General features: G+C 42.4%; 1 protein-coding gene and 1 non-coding gene across 2 annotated transcripts; both read right to left on the reverse strand.

Moving 5' to 3' along the window:
- Positions 1 to 341: 341 nt before the first annotated feature.
- Positions 342 to 722, reverse strand: LOC116114337 (phenylalanine ammonia-lyase-like). The gene has a single exon (XM_031400486.1). The coding sequence runs from the start codon at positions 720 to 722 to the stop codon at positions 342 to 344; it is 381 nt and encodes a 126-aa protein (XP_031256346.1).
- Positions 723 to 3,818: 3,096 nt separating this feature from the next.
- On the reverse strand, positions 3,819 to 3,925 carry LOC116114395. The gene has a single exon (XR_004125547.1). It is a non-coding gene; the product is annotated as a small nucleolar RNA R71 (small nucleolar RNA).
- Between the last annotated feature and the right edge of the window lie 17,101 nt (positions 3,926 to 21,026).

The raw sequence follows: 21,026 nt of genomic DNA on the forward strand, positions 1-21,026 counted from the left end.
AGACTTTAGACTCAAACTTGGTGTTTCCAGCAAAATTATCAAGGAGGAGTGTTGAAACAGTGATAATTTGCTAGAAATTTGGTTGGAAATTCAGTTTGTTTTTTAATTAGTTTTTGGCACCAAAGAACTGTTGCTGTCTTCTCTGTCTGATGTGAATGGAACTACTATGGTAGTTGTTTTTTGGTGGCATGTTTAGGTGCAATGGATTTATTTGTTGTAAATCTTAGTTTTAAATTTCAAATCTGAATTGTCTGTTTTTAGTTGGTGTAACAGTAAGTTTTTGGATATATAAATTGTAATATGCATTGTAATGAAAGTAGACTTTTCTCTTAACCTAAAATTCATCTCACCTTTTCCTTAGTATTCACCGGCACTAAACACCAACACAGTGGAACAAGATCACCAGAGGTAGTGATTGTGTCGCGAAGTGGGAGGCATGGAGTAATGTTGTTATTGAGAAGACTCGAAATTGCTTCCAAGATTTCAAACCTGATTCCAGAGTAGCCCTTGAGACAAGTGTTAATCCTCACAAGCATGGCTGCTCTTGTTGCGGAGTAAGGCAGTGTGTGGCACGATTCTGTTCCATTACCAAAGATTCCAAAATTCAAGAATCTAATGAGCTCCCTCTGAAGAGCACCACCGTTCTTGGTTCTTCTATGGGAAGTTGCGCCGAAACCAGTGGTGACACCATAACTATCGGTTCCATTATTCATGCTCTCCATGACCTAGTCGCTGCTAGCCTTAACACCATCTCTGGCAGACTCCGAAAGCTCAACTTTGACACCATACTCATCGGTTGCAATGGTAGCAACCTGGGCCATCGTCAAAGTCTCACCACCGGCTTCCTGTACTCTGCGAACATACGCTTCACTTCATCTAAGTGACTTCCTTTTAGACCTTCAGCCACTAGTCCCCAGTTCAAGGGATCATTAGAAGCCGTGCACAAACTCTCCAAACAACCGTTTTCATGACCGTTAACTGCAGCTGTTTCCATTGCTTTACCATGTATAAAACTGACAAATACTAAAAATAAAAAGAAGTCAAAAACTCAGGTAAAGTGCTCAGAAATCCATTTAAATAAATGTCTGATTATGGATGGAGTCGTCGGAGGTGCTCGTGATCAACAGGTTATATATGGAGAGGAAGATACTCAAGTACTCAATGGAATTTTTGGACTTGGTTGTCGAAAACGTGCCTTGATTCTTCTTCATAGATTTGGTTTAAAAATTTCTTATTGCATGGGTAATAATCGCTACTGCCATAAAGAGTGGATGTAGGTAATCAATTGATTACTGAACCACTATACTGATGTGTGTTACTTTATCAGTTTTCTTTTATGCTCTTTTGATTACTCATATATGATTTTTTGTGTTCTTGTTGAATTAGAAACTTAAGAATCTGATTTACTCTAATTCGATCAGTCTTGAGTCCTACAGTCTTACGATCCTTCCCATTCTTCCACATACGTTGATTATCCTTGTCATTACGATGTCTGTAATATTTGTACTATAAAAATAAGTGCATGTACCAAATTTCATATGTAGATGATACCAACTCAAATGGAACATTTGCCACTAAGCAATTCACATTTGAGACATCAGACGAGGGCACAACCATAGTGAAAGATGTAATTTTTGGTTGTAGTACAAGGCACAAAATTCATGGTGACCATCGACAACCAGTAGGACTGTTTGGACTTGCTAGTCAAAAACTGATAATCCGTGGACTATACCGTTTTAATTAGACTTTTTAGTCTGATTTCAGGTACTTTTTAGTTCATTTTAACCTAAATTGTTGCTTAATTCTTTACATTTCGTGTTTCAGGTTAAAATGGACATTTTGAGCAAATAAGGACAAAATTGAAAATTCTAAACTAAAAAATAGGCGGATCTCAGAAGTTGGGAGAGTTCTGAAGCAGAATAAAGCACTATGAAGCTTGCTTCCAAGGGAGAGCACCGAGGATCGAAGAATCAAGCGAAGATGCAAGCAGAGTGGCAGTTCTGTAATTTCAGAATTTTTCCAGAAGCTTCGCCGCGGCGAAGACTTGTGCTTCGCCGCAGCGAAGTACACCAGACACGAACAAGTCTGCTTCTTTCTTCGCTACGGCGACAGTCGTAATTTCCAGTTTTGTAAAACGCACAATTTTACTTTGTGCGTGTTTTTCTGAGAAATTTGGGGCGAGGTATAAAAGAAACACTTAGCCTTTTTGGTAGGGGGTTCGAATAGGGTTTGTAGCAGCTTTTGCATTTTCTTTGATTAAGCTTGGAGAGATTTAGCTATTAGAAGGGTTAAGATTCGATTTTGAACCAAGGGATTCATCATTTGGGGAGATTTCTTGTCCTTTCTCTTACTTTTCATTATGTTGAACTTGATTATTATTGTTTTTCGTTTGTGTAGTGTTAATTTAGCTATGAACTAACCCATTTTGGGTTAGGGTTTTGATTGTAATTCGGATTTTTAATGGGTTAAGTTATTGATTGTGTTATGTTCATATGACTATGCTTTGATTGTGTGTTTGCTCTGAGTTTTAATGCTTTATGTGATGAACATGATGAGATTGAGAAATGAGTCATGTTAGGCTTCTTGGGTAATCCCCATTATAGTATTGGATGCTAGAGATAGATTCAAGAATTAATGAAATCATGGTAGGATTCTTATGCTTAATGAGTTTGGAATTGTTAACGTTCAAATTGTTGGGTGCGGAAAGTTAATAAGGAAGAATAGGAAAACATAGCCTGAGAAGGTATGTTTAACACCTTAGTGAGTTCGATTTACAACCTATGCATATGAATGTGAATGTAGTTTAATTTCTAGGTTTAACCCATAAAATCCGAATGAAGTCAAAACCCTACCCGTTTTGCTTGAATTGATTACTATCCGTGTTTTTCATCTTGCATTCATAGTTAATTTTAGTTTAAAATTTATTGTTCAGTTTTAATTAGAAATAGTTCCCATCAATCCAAAGAACTCGATTGCTCCAACTTGAGAACAGTAGGATTTTTAGTGCTTAGCTAGCAGTCCTCGTGGGAACGATACTCACTCATCACTTTATTACTTGAGCGATTAGTATACTTGCTACATATTGCATGTTGTATGAAACACGCATCAAGTTTTTGGCGTTGTTGCCGAGGACTGTTTTAAGTTAACATTGAGTCTTTCTATAGTTAGCTAGATTGGAGTTTTTATTTGTTTTTGTTTTTGTTTTTGTTTTCTTTTTATCATTATTTGTTTTTTTTTTTTTTTTTCGTTTTTAATTTTCAATTGATTTGTGATCTCACTTTCCTTCATTTCTGTTTTTGCAGTTTATGCGAAGAGCAAGACATCAATCAGTGGATCCTATTGATCCTGAGATTGAGAGAACCGTCAGACGACGTAACAGAGAGAGAAGAGCAAGAGAGGATTTAGTTGTAGAAGCAGAAGAAATAGTTGTTGAAATGGCAGAACCAGAAAATAGGACACTGAGGGAATTTTCAGTTCCCACAGTGAATGGTAGTGGGTCGAGTATTACTAGACCTACGGTGCAAGCTAACAACTTCGAGATCAAGCCGGCAATCATCCAGATGATCCAACAGTCAGTTAGATTTAATGGTGATTTGAAGGAAGATCCAAATCAGCATATTGCAAATTTCTTGGAAATTTGTGACACCTTCAAGTCGAACGGAGTGTCGGATGACGCCATTAGGTTGAGGTTATTCCCATTCTCATTGGGGGATAAAGCAAAGGGGTGGTTAATGGCACTACCACCGGGAACTATCACAACTTGGAATGATCTAGCACTGAAATTCCTTACTAAGTTCTTCCCTCCAGCTAAATCAGCAAAATTGAGAAATGATGTCACATCATTTCTACAAGATGAGTCCGAGTCATTGTATAAGGCTTGGGAGAGATACAAGGAGTTAATGAGGAAATGCCCACACCATGGCTTGCCAGTTTGGCTTCAAGTCCAAACATTCTACAATGGATTGATGGTTAATGTGCAAACCATGGTGGATGCAGCTTCAGGAGGGGCCTTGCAAAAAAAGACACCAGAAGAGGCCTATGAGTTGCTTGAGGTTTTGGCAAGCAACAACTATCAAAGACCAAATAAGAGAGCAACACCAAGGAAATCTTCGGTTCTTCATGAAGTTGATGCCTTCACAGCCATCTTAGACCAACTCATGGCACTTCAAAAACAGTTGGGAACTATGCAGGTAAACTCTATTCAAGCACCTCAACGAACGTGTGATTTTTGTGCAGGAAACCATGTGAGCAACGAGTGTCAAGTTGGGAACACCCTTGCTTCATCATCTTCATCAACAGAGCAAGTGAACTACTTGGCAGGAAATTAGAGACAACCAAACAACCCATACTCCAACACATACAACCCGAGGTGGAGAAATCATCCAAATCTGGCTTGGGGAAATCAGAACCAACAAAATAACCAATGGAACCAGAGGACAGTTCCAAATAACCAACCAGGGGTGAATAATCAACTAGGAGATCCAAGAGTGACGAAGTTGGAAGATATGTTTGGGAAATTTATGCAGGAGACCACGGGATTCATGAATGAGACGAGGACGAATTTTAGAAATCAAGGGGTGTCCATTCGGAATCTTGAGGTACAGATGGGCCAACAGGCCGAGAAGCTTAATGAGAGACCGCAGGGTTCCTTACCAAGCAATACAGTAACTAACCCACGTGAGCAAGTTAATGCAATTTCATTGAGAAGTGGAAGAGTTTTAGAAGAGGTGAGAAATTCAAGGAAAGAGGAAACCTCATCAAAGAAAAATAAAGAATCTGATGAGGAAGTTGATGAAGAAATTGAAGCTGAAGAGAAACCACCCAGTCTAAGGAAAGTTAAGCAGAAGCAAGAAGAGGAGAAAAAGAAAAGGAAAGAGAAATTGCCATTCCCCGAGATTCCACCAGAGTTGGCGCATCACACACCACCCGTACCTTTTCCTCAAAGACTCAGAAAAGAAAATCAGGATAAGCAGTTTATTAAATTTCTTGATGTTTTTAAAAAACTGCATATTAACATTCCTTTTGTAGATGCATTGCAACAGATGCCGAGCTACGCGAAATTTCTTAAAGAAATTTTATCGAACAAGAGGAAGCTAGAAGATGAGGAAACGGTGATGCTTATGGAAGAGTGCAGCGCCATTCTCCAGAAGAAGCTACCCCCGAAACTCAAAGATCCAGAGAGTTTTACTATCCCATGCACTATAGGAGATATCACCTTTAATCGAGTTTTATGTGACCTAGGTGCTAGCATTAATCTTATGCCTTTTTCTGTTTTCAAGAAACTAGGAATTAGTGAAGTTAAACCGACAACCATATGCTTGCAACTTGCAGATCGATCAATAAAGCATCTGAGGGGCATTGTGGAGGATGTGTTGATTAAGGTGGACAAGTTTATTTTTCCTGTGGACTTCTTTGTGTTGGATATGGAAGAAGACAAAGAGATTCCTCTTATCTTGGGACAACCATTCCTAGCCACCGGAAGAGCTTTAATCGATGTTCAAGAAGGGAAATTGATCATGAGGATGCAAGATGAAGAAATAGCATTTAATGTCCTTGAATCAATGAGAGCTCCACCTAAACAAGAGTCGTGTTTAAAAATCGATGTGGTGGATCAGTCAAAAATTGAACCCTTCCAACTGAATAATCCTAAGGTGGAAATTAAGAGCTGCATTGTCAAACTGAATCAGTTTGAAAGTGAGGACCATTACGAACAGGGCTACACAAAATTTCGAGACACGCCGCAGTTGAGTTTGAGTTTGAATAAGGAACGGGTCTCTGAGATCAAAAAGGGTGAAGTAAAGCAAAGAAAACGGAAGGCGGTAGGTGAGAAGAGTCGAACAACCAAAGTTATGACCAAGGGATGGAAATGGGTGGTGAAACTCTCAACAAGGCCACTGTGGGAAAAAGATCATCAGCAAATGAAGCTTCGATACAAGGGAAATTTCCAGGATGTGATGTACTTGGATAGTCCGGGCTGATTGAAAGATTAAGAGAGTCGAGCTATCGACTATAAACAAGCGCTTCTTGGGAGGCAACCTAAGTGTCTTTAATTGTGAAGTTTTCAGCCAAAGAAAGGAATTAAAATGCTCTAGACTTCGCCGGGGCAAAGAGGTATTCTTCGCTGCGGCGAAGCATTGTGAAGAAGAATTCGGTGTTAAAATGTTCCAGACTTCGCCGGGGCAAAGAAACCTGAAAATTGGGGTAGCTCCTGGAAGTTTTTTCCGCAAGGAAGGAATTGTTTTCGCCAAGGCGAAGAAAGTGAAAAAAAAAATTTCGAAAATTGGCTAAGGCATTTCGCCACGGCGAAGATTTTTCTTCGCTGGGGCAAAGTAAGCCGTGTATCCTCTAGAGGTTTTCGCCCCGGCGAAACCTGGGTTTTTTTTTAGGGTTCATGAAAGATGAACTTCACCGCGGCGACGGTCCTTTTCTATAAATACCCACTCTTCTTTTTCATTATTCACACAACTTTTCATTTTCACTTGAGAGAAAAAATTTCAAAATTCAATCTTTTGCTTCCCTAGTGCTTTTCCAACCAAATTTCTTACTCCATAACATTCCTAAACACCAAAACAACCCATTTCAACAACAATTTTACGAAAATTTTTGGATCCAAAATTTGGGGCTTTTCAATCCGGGATGTTTCTGGTTCAATTGGTGGCGAATACTGCTTCATATTGGTAAGATCTCGCATACCCAAAGCTTTTTATCGCACAATTTCAAGTTTTTAATTGTAGATCTGAAAATTTTTGTTGCGATTGAGTTGTGGAATTTGGGTGATTGTGAGTATTAATTTTGTTAGAGGAAGAGCAGTTCATGCATTAAGTGATTGTGAGGAGTGTGGGTTTGTGAAATTTTGGAGTGTTTGTGTGGATTTGAAAAATTTATAGTTTAGGGGTAAAGCGCGAATTTTTGGAAGTGTTGGTTGCTTTTGCAGGATTAAATTGGCTGTGTGGAACAACTAAGTTTGAATTGTTGGGGTACAATTGTTGACTGGATTTTTATTGTGAACAATGCCTCCCAAAGTTAAGCATCAATACAAGGGTAAGGGCAAAGGAAAGAATGTTGACGACCGTTTTGTTAATGAGGAAGCCCGTAAAAGGTATGAAGGGGCAGTCCAAAGAAAGGATAAGGGTATTATTCCTGAGTGCGGATTGATCACGAGTCAGGCCTTAGATTAGAGTAGAGGGAGACGTTAGGAGATGTTCATGAGTGCTCCTGCACAACCGACTGTAGAGCCACTAGTACAGGAGTTCTGTGCCAATCTCCCAGATTGTCCGGAAGGTACAGTTTTTATAAGAGGGACTGATGTGCCATTTACGAAAAGGGTGATCAATGAGTTCTATAACCTACCTGAAATTCTCACGGATAGTACGTATAGTTTAAGAGATCACAGTTATCGGATGCAGATTGGGCAGTTTCGAAGAAACAGAAGAAGACTCTCAAGGGAACTCAGTTGACACCGATGACTAGACTGTGGCAATATTTTGTCTGTGCAAAATTGATGTCGGAATCGCACTACAGTACAATTACTCACGAGAAGGCAGTACTGCTTTACTCAATTGCCACAGGGAAGAGCATCGATGTGGGAGACATGATCTGGAACAGCATTAAGCTAACGGCCAAACCAGGGCGAACAAGTTACGGTTTCCCACATCTTATCACAGTCTTATGCCTTAGAGCTGGAGTCAAGGTTCAGGATGACGAGCACCGTATTCATGATGCCCCAGTTCTAGACTCAGAGTATTACAGGAAGCACCTTGACTGTCTGGAAGCTACGCAACCAAGAGCAGGGGCAAAAAGGCAGCGAACAGGCCCTGCCACATCCTCCAGCTCCACAGTTGCACAAAAAGAAATGATGCAGCATATGATGGGTTTAATGAAATATATGAAAAAACGTCAGGATTGGTTGGTTGAGCAGACCCAGATGATGCATGAGATGTAGAGGAATAGCTTTAAGGAGCTCAACGTTGGCACTTCAGCATACCAATGGGCTGACTGGAACTCAAATGAGTGGATGGACTACGAGGAAGATGAGGAAGAAGAAGAATGAGCTGGAGCACCTGTTTTTGTTTGTCTTTATGTTTATTTGTTTTTATTGGATTTTGTTGTTCATTCTAAACATTAAACTCAGTTTTATTTTTGTTTTGGATTTTGTTTAGTTGTTGCTGTTAATTTGTAGTTGTTGAGAGGACGAGATTAGGTTGTAATGTTTTCAAGTTAGTTGTGAATTTGTGCTAACATAAGGGACACGACAGTTTCAATTGTTTTGACAGATTATGGGTTATGAAAAGTCCGAGACCGGGTGTTCATTGTGGAGCGACACTTCATGGATTAACCAGGGAGCATTCTCGTACCTTTGTTGTTTTTATTATTCTCTATTCCTAATTTATGCATAATGGAACATTGGGGACAATGTCATGTTTAGTTTGGGGGTAGGAAATAGAAATAAAACCTAGTTTAATGGTATATTGGCTGGAAACCAGTGCCCACCTTAAAAACTACCTAGTAGTACTTGGCATCCTCTGGTATAACAACGCCACGTACACCTTAAACTGAAAAAAAAATAGTTATTTTTCTTTAGTTTGTTTGTTTTTGCCAATGATGAATTGTATAAATCAATGATGAGAATAGGGTTGTTGCAATTTTATTGTTGAGAAATGTAAAGCATTGCTTCAAGTTTATCTTATTGACTGGATTTTGATTGAGGTTTGTTGAGTGGTTCAGCCACAATTTTCATTTATTTCGGCATGCTTAGATTCATTTTATGTGATTAGGTGAAGTTTGATAATGTTGGTGGACTCTAGAACCTAGTAGAGAAGTGCTTAAGGCGAAATTCTAGGATTAGACATGGTTGAGGAGATGATTTAGGCATTCTTGTTGGAACGTTTGAGTCTTTCTAGCCGACCCAGGAATGAAATTATCCCTAGTCACCCGTTTGAGCCGTATGAATCAGTATTACTTTATTTTTCTTAGCAAACCGAAAATTGTCCGATCCTGTTATGCTAAACACTTTGTCGTACCCTTAGGAGAATTTGGCCTTAGTGCAAACACAAAGAATGGAAAAAGAGTTGTACGAATAAGCCAAAAGAATAGTTTGGGGATTGTGAGAAGGGCAGAGAAAAAAAAAAAAAATATATATATATATAAGCAAAGACCCAACAAAATTTCAATATTATGCAATATATGGCTTGGTGTAACCCTCTCATGTTTCAACAACGATAAAAAGAAAAAAGGGGATGGGGGGCACTTGCATCCAGTGATTATAGCTCATGTTACTCAAATAGAAAATCCCAGACAAGGGCAGTTTGTGTTTTTTCATGGTTTCTTTAGACATTTCTCTAATTGAACACATAAATATAAATAATCAGCAAAGAATCAACAATATCCAAACCCAATAAAACTGCTNTTTTAATGCTTTATGTGATGAACATGATGAGATTGAGAAATGAATCATGTTAGGCTTCTTGGGTAATCACCATTATAGTATTGGATGCTAGAGATAGATTCAAGAATTAATGAAATCATGGTAGGATTCTTATGCTTAATGAGTTTGGAATTGTTAACGTTCAAATTGTTGGGTGCGGAAAGTTAATAAGGAAGAATAGGAAAACATAGCCTGAGAAGGTATGTTTAACACCTTAGTGAGTTCGATTTACAACCTATGCATATGAATGTGAATGTAGTTTAATTTCTAGGTTTAACCCATAAAATCCGAATGAAGTCAAAACCCTACCCGTTTTGCTTGAATTGATTACTATCCGTGTTTTTCATCTTGCATTCATAGTTAATTTTAGTTTAAAATTTATTGTTCAGTTTTAATTAGAAATAGTTCCCATCAATCCAAAGAAATCGATTGCTCCAACTTGAGAACAGTAGGATTTTTAGTGCTTAGCTAGCAGTCCTCGTGGGAACGATACTCACTCATCACTTTATTACTTGAGCGATTAGTATACTTGCTACATATTGCATGTTGTATGAAACACGCATCAAACACCTACCATATCTATTTCTAATAAATTTGGCTTTAGATTTTCATATTGCATTAGCAATATATCTAATCTAGAATATAGCCATAACAAATTATTAGGGCGACGATATTGTACTTGAAGGCGATTCAACCCCTCTCAATTTCAATAAAGGGTTGTATATATTATGTTACTCTTAAAGGGATTAGTGTTGATGACAAAATGCTTGATATAGACCGTAATACATTCAAGAATGATAGCGACGAAAGTCAAGTGTGAAAGTCAAGTAACAATCGACTCTAGTACTACAGAGACTTGGTTAGTCACACAGGCATATCAAATTCTTCAAGAAGAAATCAAGCATCGCCTCAAAGGGTTCTCAGTCACAAAGTCTCGAACAGTAAAGAAATGGCAATTGTGCTACTATGGATCTTCGAGGATTTCCAGTGGTCACATTACATTTTGCTAATGGGGCTAATTTAGTTTTGGGTGAGTGCAGTATATTTATACAGATAAATATTTCAATGTTTTGCTTGGCTTTTGCTCCAAGTGAACAACATAATGAAGACTTCCACAGCTTGAATGTGACAGGACTTCAAGCTCAACAATTTCATAACGCAGCTTTTGATGTTGTGGGGGATAAGTTGTATTTTCTGAGAATTGATTGTGATCTTCTTGAAAATTAACTATATTAATAGAGATAATATTGTTTTAAGAGAATTGATAAATTTCATTCATCTCTTATGTTGTAGTAATATGCATATATAATATTCTCATCAAATCTAGGTTTTTAAAGCTTTTAAAAGTTATACGAGATGAACTATTTTACTTGGTATTAATTATATTATACAGACGTCAGCTCCAATAATGAAGTAGAAATTCCCCCACGCTCTAATTCAGTGGTCTTGTTACCATCTCTATATCCCTTGATGGGTTTCGATGTTTCAAAGGCTTCATAGTTCTCTCTGCTCACTTCAAGCACGAATCAGTTTTGTTACCATGTTTGAACGCTGCAATAAACAATAGTTAATACACTATGTCCAAGCCCAAAACCATATTACTAGCCCAAAAAGCTCCAGCATTTCTGGGCCCTGCAATGGTATTATTGATCCAAAGAGGGCGAATAAAATTGAATATTAAAAAGTTAATGACAATCTCGAAATAGTTCTTTTGAAGTTTTTAAAATAACAAAAATCCCCATATGATAATTTTTAAGTGTTAAAATCAACGGTGGAGAACAATTATATAAATATATATCAACTTATAATATTGTATTTCCCAATGACTCACTAACGGTTTGCTAATGATAAGAACATTTTATTATTAAATAAAACCTTTGGGGGTCAAGTAACCCTAAAAGTACAACCAAAAATTCAATTACCTCTCTAATCTTTGCTAAATAATCACTATAAGTCAATTATTAATATTTTAATCAAATACTTGTAAAAGATTAAAAAATTTATATTGACTATCTCAAGCTTCAACTTTGTTAATTTCTGTTACTTTCAAAACGGTAAGATTTTTATTTTTTGTATTGAGTTTGGGTTTGATGGATTGAGAAGGAGTTTGAATGAAGGATTAGAAGTTTAATAAATTGAATAAGATTTGTTTTTTAGGAACTTAAGATTTTAGGGTTTCTATAGTATTTTAATTTTTTTTGGTCTTAAATTTTAGTTTTTGATTTGATTTGATATAAATATTTTAATTTTTGTGTTGAATTGTTTTAATAATATCTGTAAATACTTGTATACATACTATATGTACATTCTAAATTTATAATATATTTTATGATAATTATAATTTATAATTTATTGATATTTTAAATCTTAAAATTAGTACTTCATTAAATATTTTGTTACATCTTATAAAGGTCTAGGAGAAGTTTGATTAAAATGTGAGTAATTGGCATAAAAGCGTGATTTAACAAAGATCTGGGAGTAAATTGATTTTTGGCCTTAAAAGTATTATGCCAAACCTTATCATCAAGGTCAACCCTCGACACATTGTACGTAGCCTTTCATTTTTTCTAATAGTCACTGTAGACGTAAAAATCTACCCGTACGGAAGGGGGGTCTGATCTTGTGAGGTTGAGGCCACCAGCGATCTGCTGCACCTGCACACATAGAGAAACAAACGCATGAAGCGAACGGGAAACACCAGGATGGTGTTTGTCGTAGGCACTCCGACGCTCAAGTCAGCAAGGCTGAAAGAGGCTAGTATAGTGAGGGCTAGGGAGTAGAGAGGTTGTCGGAAGTCTAGTCGGGGACTGTGACTATGGCAGTAATGTGAGGCTCTCAAGTCAGAGCTTCGGGTGTGAAGGTGTAATGTAATGTGTCCTTTGTGATAGGGTTGGCCTCTATTTATATAGTGACTGTCTGGTCTCTCAATCCTGGTAGGAGTAGGAGTCCGAGTGTAACTCTGATGCAAACCCTAGAAAAGTTAAGGCGGTGGTGAGCTGTCTTACTTGCATCCGAATAGGAAGGTGATTTGAACAAGAAAGTCACTTTGAGTAAGAAAGTGACCAAGAACAGGAAAGTCACTTTGAATAGGAGATTGAACAGGAATAGAAAACGATCAGTGGGGGCCATGGGCTCTGAACTCGCCTATAGGCCCATGAAGTGAGCTGGAACTTGGAGGCTCGTGCCCCGATGGTTTGGGTCGGCCTTCTCTCGTATCAAATGGGACTAATTTGGCTTGGGCCTCTTTAGGACTGAGCCTGGCCTTTTCTTCACTGGTGGTCCTATTTTCCTATTTGGGCCAAGGACGATTTTTGGCCCTAACAGTTTGTCCCCCACTCTCTGAGTTAAGAGTTTCTTAAGTCTGAGAGTAGGTAGCGCTCGAGGCAAGCTCAGTCTTCCTTCGTGGACGAACGATTGTCGGCGTGGATGATCTGACCGTTGCAGGTGATTCTTGGTTGGACGTCGTTCGGTATCCATTCCTGACCTAGAGTATGCCATCATTGCAGTGTGCCTGATCAGTGCGACAAGCCAAAGGGAAAGAGACAACTAGGCCCTGGTGCTCATGTGCTCGTTCGATACGTCCGTCCGACTAGCAAGGTGAGTTGCAATGTTAAACGGGGTGTTCACTCGTCATGCTGAGTCGAATGAGTTAAGAAGTTTATTAAAAATCTTCGCTTGGTCGGGATGCGGGGACGATCAAGTGGATGAGATAAACCTCGACTAATGATTGTCCACTCGTTTGCTACAAAATGATGAACGGGCGAGGCCTCCAGCCTTGTTTTAAAGAGGGCTCGACCCGAGCCGTTCCAAGCTGATCGACCGATCGACCAGGCCTTCCGGGCCGACGGAGCATGGGACACTTGGAGTGCCTCTGGAAATTAAAGGCTGAGTCGATCGGGAGGATCAGGTGACCGAGTGGGTGTGAAATGCGGATCTAGACCAGGGGTTGACCACTCGTCCGTTACAAATAAGCGATGCATCCTGGGTTGGTCGTCTGGAAGAAGAGCGCAGGCCGGGCCATTCGAAGCTGACCAGCCAGTCTGGAGGATCTCTTGGGGTACGAAGATTGGATGCGCGTTGAGCCCATTTCGGAAGACACGAGCTGAGTCGGCCGGGAGAGCTGGGCGGCCGAGCCGCTGCTTCCGTACAGGGCTACGGTTTCCTATGTGATCTAGATCGCTGCCACGTGTATGGTGGCGATCGATCCGTCGTTTCAAGAGCAGGAAAACGAAGAGACTCTGGACCACCGGCCAATCACAAACTGCCACGTGTTCGTTTTTTCCTTACAAAACTGAGGAACATACTGTTCATCTTCCATTTGCGTTTGTCTTGTGTTTTCATCCCAAAATTTTTTTTTTTCTTTCCTTTTTCTTCCTTCTTTTTCATCCCAATTTCTTGAGCGACAGTGGTCTCTTTCTGCAATCTTCCAAGGTAAACATTTTTTCTCTTTAGGCTGATTTTCTGCTTTGTTTTGGTTGTTTGTTGAATCTTTGGAAGGTAGAGTGAAGTTTTTGAACTTTTGAGTGGGTTTTAATTGGATTTCGAAGTGTTTTGGTATTAGGATTTTTAGAATAGGCATAGATTTGGATTTTCCAGTGGATATCCGACGACAATTGGCAGTTTTGGGTATTTTCTGGATTTTTGGATGGGATCAGGAAGACGAAGTCGTGTTTAGTATCGTTTGGTTCGGTCGGTCTATCTTACCGAGTGGTGAGGGAGTACGGAGTGGATTGAATAGTTGGTCGGTCATCCAAACCGAGTGGGTAACATTAAGTGGGTGCATCGGTGAGCAAGGGCGAGTAAACTTAGTGTTGAATCCAAAGGCGAGTCGACCACTTGGGGTGAGCGGAGAAAGGCTTGAATCGAGGTCTGGGTCGGTCGGTAGGGAGGGTCGATCAAGGATTAGGAGTGACCTTGTTGCCGGGTATGTCGATTGGTGTTGAGGGACGATCGATAACTGGGTTTATTATCTTCATTGGGTCGGTACTCAGGGCGAGTGGTTCTTTGATAGTTGAGAATTCCAAATCTAGGACCGAGTCGATCGATCGAGACGGGCGATTGGGCCGTTATGTCAAACACTGAATCAGCAAGCTCGAGTGAAATTGTGGTGGATGCTGGGGATGAGTATGAGCGTGCCCCCACCATAGTGATGATGCCCGAAGAGGGCGTCTCGATGGGGTGCCGACTGGAGTTAGTGTAGCTACCTCAGGCACGAGTACTCCCAGCCCAAGTGGTTCGGGTAGGTATGGGGGAAGTGGGGAAGACTCCAAAGGAGTTGGTAGTCCATCCCCTTCTAGTAGTGGCTCTAAGGAAGACCCGAGCCAACAGGGCAGCGGTATTTTGACCACAGATTATCCGCCCGTGCTGAAAGATAGTGATGTGTGACGCATCCGGACCTTGTATCACATTCTGAGTTCGGTTGATATCTGGATGTCGCGGTCGTATGAGCAGGTTTATTGGGAGGCAAATGGCTGGATCAGTGTTTACGAGAAGTGGTTTCATGATGGGTTAAGGCTACCCGTCCCTCGCCTCATGTGGGAGGTACTGAACCGCTTCATGATTGCCCCGTCTCAGCTTATGCCGAATGCTTGGAGACTGCTAATGGCTTTGAAAGACCTCTGTGTTCAGAACCAAGTGAAGTTCAGGCTGCACGAGCTGATGTATTCGTACTTCTTGAAGGAGAACGATAAGGAGAAGGGTCGATATCTGTTGAACTTGAGGCATGATCGATCTCACTTGGTGACCGACCTACGGTCCAGTGATAAGAACTGGAAGGACTGATACTTCTATCTGAGGGGTCAGGCTATTTTTAGAGAGAAAGGTCAGGACGAGATCCCGATCGGCTGGCGAGCTACTGGTGAGAACTTAGTTGTTTCTTTCGTACTTTTGATTACTAAATCTTGATCGTGTTTTTTATTTGTAGAGCTTGAGTTCAATCGGGCTAGGCTGGGCAGAGCGGAGACGGCTTGGACGTAGTGACCCAGAAAGTCTTAGCCATCCCATTAGAGAAGAGCGATTGGCGAGTAGTGCTAGTAGAGTCCAACCTGAGGACTAGCATTCTTTGGGCCGGAGTAGAGGCGATACAGAGAGGTACTCCCTTCCCTTCGCTAAAGCAGACTTGGGATGTGCTTCTGAGTCGATACTGCAACCATATCATTTTTTGTGAGTCCGAGCTGAACCCACTAACCGTTGGAGAGTTTGCACTTGCAGAGTCACTGATGAAGAAGTTGATCGTCCCAAGCACGAGCGAATCTATCGCCTGATGCCGCGAGAAGAGGAGGAAGGAGTCTTTAGCCAGGGAGGACAGGAGAGCAGAGGATGTGTTAGCGACGCCACCGAGTCAGTAGCCTGCAGCTGGAGCTGGGTCGTCCCAAACCGCGGTCATGGATGAAGAGGCCAGGACGATTATCATCACGATTCCGGCTAATGCATCGACTTACTCTAATGCAACTACCATGAGTAAGCTAGCCGACTCATTTTTGTTCCCGATGGACGAGGCACATCTTAACCAGATGGGTGCAGTTGCTGCGACTGATTGAGGGGTAGCTCGCACCGTTCAGGTATGACAATAGTATTTGATGATTTTGTTCCTGAATCTCGTTCTGATGGCAACATTTTGTTGTGCAAGTACTCACTAGCAGTCTTCATCTGAGGAAGTCTGTCGTGGCGTAGGAGAAACGGATACAGGATGTATCCAAGGCCAACACCAGCCTGTGCCAAAAGGAGACGGCGGCCCAGAAGGCCGAACAAGAGTTTTAGTAGCGTCTGAGGGATAGTGAGCGTGAGTTGGAGCAGTTAAGGCGTGAGTTGGAGCAGTTAAGGCGTGAGTTGGCCGAGAAGACCGCAGAGATTGAGTCTCTGAGGGAGCAGTGTATTTCCATTGCCGATGACGCTATCATCAAGGCCCGCGGTGAACTCATGCTTGAGTTCAAGGAAGGGAAGACTTCTCACTGGGATCCAGACGAAGACATCCAGCTCATGCGGTAGTTGCTGGAAGAGGGAGTCGGTCATCCAGGTTTCCAAGACAAGGAACTAATGCTTGACCTTGCTAGTCAGTCGGGGCCATCGGATGTTGGGGATGTGAGCGACCGGGCTGCTAGGATGGGTACTGGTGGTGCAGACATTATGACTGAGTCGGAGATGGAGGAGGCGACTCGTACTGAGGATAGTTAGCCTAGTTTCTTCCTGTATTTTGGGGCTTGCGATGCCTTTTTTCTTGGCATGTGCCGTTCTTTTGTATTTTGAACTGAGCCCTTTGAGGCCATCTGTTATTATATTCGGTTGTTCTAACTGCTGATGCTTTCTTTATGGATGAATGACTTCATTGTTTCTTTTCTTGTAGATGCACCAGGTTGTGTTTGTTTCTTCAGTGTGACCTAGCGGCTAAGGCATGTAAGCCTTATGTTGGGCTAGGTTGGTGTTTCGCTTATTGCTGGTGTAAGAACCATTCATTCGGTTTGGCCGACCGAGTATTAAGCCTTGGATTGGATGAAGTGAACCCGGAGGTATGAGTTCTTGGGTCGGACGGGTCTGACTCGAAGGTGCGAATCATAGGTCGGGCTGAGCCGATTTGATGGCATCTCTTTGTGGATTGGGCTGGGCCGATCGAAGATGATCCCGTGAACCAAGCGAGGTCGATTTGAAGATGTTTTCGTGAACCAAGCGAGGTAGATTCGAATGTGTTTTCGTGAACCAAACGGGGTCGGTTCGAAGGTGTTTTCATGAACCGAGCTAGGTCGATTCAAAGGTGTTTTTGTGAACTGAATGGGGTCGATTCGAAGGTGTTGAACCGAGCTGGGTTGATTCGAAAGTGTATTCGTGAACCGAACGGGGTCGATTCGAAGGTGTTTTCATGAACCGAACGGGGTCGATTCGAAGGTGCGAAATCGTGGATCGGACAGGGCCGATTTGAAGGTGTTTTCGTGACCCGAGCTGAGTCGATTCGAAGGTGTAAAATCATGGATCGGACAGGGCTGATTTGAAGGTGTAAACAATAATCGATCGATCGGAGTCGATTTGGAGATGTAAGATTTCTGAATAGTACTTTATTAATATTTGGCCATGAGGCTGACTGTCGAAGAGGAGGTGGATAGGCCCACTCATCCCTTTAAAAATAAACAAGGAAAAAATAGAAAAAAGATTAAGTTCACCTAGAAGTAGTAGCACTTGAGGTGAATGGCATTCCAACTATTACCGATGCCTTTGCCCTCGGGGGTCTGGAGTTTGTAGGCGCCCTTCCCTGCTTCTTTAGTTATCTTATACGGGCCTTCCCAAGTGGGGCCGAGTTTGCCAGAGTTGACCTCCTCAGTGTTTTGAAAGACCTTGCGGAGGACCTAGTTGCCTATCTTGAAAGTCCAGATCCTCACGTTGCGGTTGTAATGTCTGGCGGCCTGTTGCTAATAGACTGCATTACGGATGCTAGCCCATTTGCGTAGCTCGTCGATGGTGTCTAGGTTCTGGCAAAGGTTCTGGTCGTTTGATTCCTCGTCCGCTCACTGGAGCCTGGTGGACGGGACTGACACTTCAGCTGGGATTACTGCTTCCGAACAGTATATGAGGGAGAATGGGGTCTTACCTGTTGACGAGCAAGCTGTGGTTCGGTATGACCAGAGGACTCTGGGTAGCTCATCTGCCCATGCACCCTTGGCTTTCTGTAACTGCTTCTTTAGTGTCTGAATGATGGTCTTGTTTGACGACTCGGCTTGGCTGTTAGACGGGTGGTTGCAAGGGGTTAAGAAGCTCAACTTTATCCCCTACATGTCACAGAAATCCCTGAAGCTTGAGCTGATGAACTGGGATCCATTATCGGTGACGATCTCCTTCGGTATCCCGAACCTGCAAATGACATTCTTCCAGAAGAAGGCTTTTACCTCTCGGTCTCTAACTTGTGCAAAGGCTTCGGCTTCAATCCACTTCGTAAAGTAGTCTGTCACAGCTAACATGAAGACTCGCTGTCCAGGTGCAGTAGGTAGTTTTCCCACGATGTCCATTCCCCACTTCATAAAGGGCCAGGGTGTGAGGATGGAATGTAGTCGCTCTGGTAGGAGGTGTGAGATATAAGCAAACCTCTAACAACTGTCACACTTCTTCACATAAGCGGCCGAATCGGCGTGCATGGTCGGCCAGTAAGTTCCAGCAGTGATCACTCGGTGTACAAGGTTGCGTCCCCCAACATGGTTTCCATATTCGCCTTCATGTAACTCAGCAAGGACACGTTGGGCCTCCTCTGGGCTTATGCACTTGAGGTAGGGGCCCGACAATGATTTTCTAAGGAGTTGGCCCTCATGTATGGTGAATCTGGCGGCTCTTGTTTTTAGTCATCGTGCCTCGTTCTTTTCAGTAGGGAGTTCGTCATGTTCCAAGTATCTCACTATCGGAGTCCTCCAGTAGTCAGCTAGTTCAACTCCCATGGGTTCCTCGGGCAGCTTGTCTGGCTGTTGTCCCTCCCAGTTGGCAGGCCACTGCATGATTAATAGAGGAATGACGAGGGGGAAGAGCATTTGAGGGCTGAACCGAGATTGGCAAGAGCATCAGCGTGGGAGTTCTCTGCTCTTGGGATTTGGACGATGGAGAACTCATCGAATTGTGCCTGCAGCTCCTTGACCATGCTCAAGTAGGATGTCATCTTCGAGTCGCGTGCTTGATACGTGCCATGTAGTTGATTGACCACGAGCTGGGAGTCAGCCTTCACTTCTAGTTTCTTTGCTCCAATTTCTTTGGCTAAGGAAAGTCCAACTATGAGGGCCTCATATTCGGCTTTGTTGTTCGTGCACTTGAACCCACACCATATTGCCTGCTGGATGATGTCTCCCTCTAGCGTGACCAGTACCACTCCAAGTCCGCTTCCATTTACGTTACTCGAGCCATCTACTAAGAGGGTCCACTTCAATGGTGATCCACCGTTCATGCATAATAACTCACTTTCTGCTTGGGTGGTGGTATTCGGGGTGAAATCAGCAATGAAGTTGGCCAAGGCTTGGGATTTGACGGTGGTGCAAGGCTAGTATGTTATGTCAAACTCACTGAGCTCTACTATCCATTGCAAGAGTCGGCCTGATAGTTCAAGTTTGTGCAGTATCTTCTTGAGTGGGAAGGAGGTGAGTACAACTATTAAGTGGCACTGAAATTACGGCTTGAGCTTCCTGGATGCATGGATGAGGGCGAGAACTAACTTTTCCAGCTGACTATATCGCGTTTCCGCGTCAAGGAGTGACTTACTTACATAGTAGACCGGCAACTGCTTCGTTTCTTCTTCCCAAACTAGTACTGCTGAGATAGTTGTCTTTGAGACTGTTAGGTAAGAGTAGAGCTTCTCCCCGTCCACAGGTTTGGAGAGGAGAGGAGCGGAGGGGAGGTTAGGTACCTTTTCAACTGTTGCAAGGCTTTTTCGCAGGAGGCAGTCCACTCGAACTTCTTGGACTTCTTGGGGGCATGGAAGAAGAGATGGCACTTGTCGGCTGACCTAGAGATGAAGCGGCTCAAGGCGGTTACACGTCCTGCGAGACACTGGACGTCTTTGATGCAAGTTGGAGACGGTATACCAAGGATTGCTCTGATTTGGTTGGGGTTGGCTTCTATCCCTCGCTGAGTCACCATGAGCCTAAGAACTTTCCTGACGAGACCTCGAATGAGCACTTAGCTTTATGTTGTACTTCCTGAGGATGGTAAATGCCAGGCTAAGGTGGTTGAGGTGTTGTTCGGCCATCAGTGACTTGACAAGCATGTCGTTGATGTATACCTCCATGGTGTCTCCTAGGTACTCGGCGAACATCTTGTTGACTAGCCGCTGGTAAGTGGCCCTGGCATTCTTCAGGCCGAATGGCATCACCTTATAGCAATAGGTTCCCCTTTCCATGATGAAGGCTGTCTTCTCTAGGTCGTCCAGGTGCATCAAGATCTGGTTGTACCCTGAGAAAGCATCCATGAAACTAAGGAGCTCGTGACCTATGGTTGCATCGACCATCATGTCGATATGTGGGAGCGGGAAGGAATCCTTGGGACAGGCTTTGTTTAAGTCTGTGAAGTCGATGCATACTCTCCATTTCCCGTTCTTTTTCTTTATGACAACGACATTCGCCAACCATTCGGGGTAATGGACTTCTTTGATCATACCATTGCTTAAGAGCTTCTCGACCTCTTCGTTGACGATTCGGTTACGCTCTAGTGCGAATTTCCTTCTCTTCCGCTTCACTGGTAGGTGATCTGGGTCTATCTTAAGCTGGTGGACCATTGCTTTCGGACTAACTCTGGTCATGTCGGCGTGGGACCAGGCGAAACAGTCTTAGTTCTGTTTGAGGAATTCTATCAGCTTTTCTCTTGTCTCGGGCTTGAGACGAGACCCTATGTGTGTCTTTCTCTCTGGATCGTTCAGATGTATCTGTACTTCATCCAACTCTTCCATAGATGGTTGATCTGGATCAGTTGGTAGGGTTGGATGAGATTGTAATTGCTACAAAGAGTTACCCTTACCTTTGAAGGCATTTTTGTAGCAATCCTTGGAAGTTTTGGGGTCACCCTTGATCTCTTGTACCCCCCACTTGGTAGGAAATCTGATCGTCTGGTGGAAGGTAGATGGGACTGCCCGCATGTCGTGGATCCAAGG

Source organism: Pistacia vera, unplaced genomic scaffold, assembly GCF_008641045.1.
Source record: "Pistacia vera cultivar Batoury unplaced genomic scaffold, PisVer_v2 Contig1218, whole genome shotgun sequence".
Lineage (NCBI taxonomy): Eukaryota > Viridiplantae > Streptophyta > Magnoliopsida > Sapindales > Anacardiaceae > Pistacia > Pistacia vera.

Coding starts and splice junctions, on each gene's coding strand:
- LOC116114337 (XM_031400486.1), bottom strand. CDS start 722: ATGGAGAGCATGAATAATGGAACCGATAGTTATGGTGTCACCACTGGT.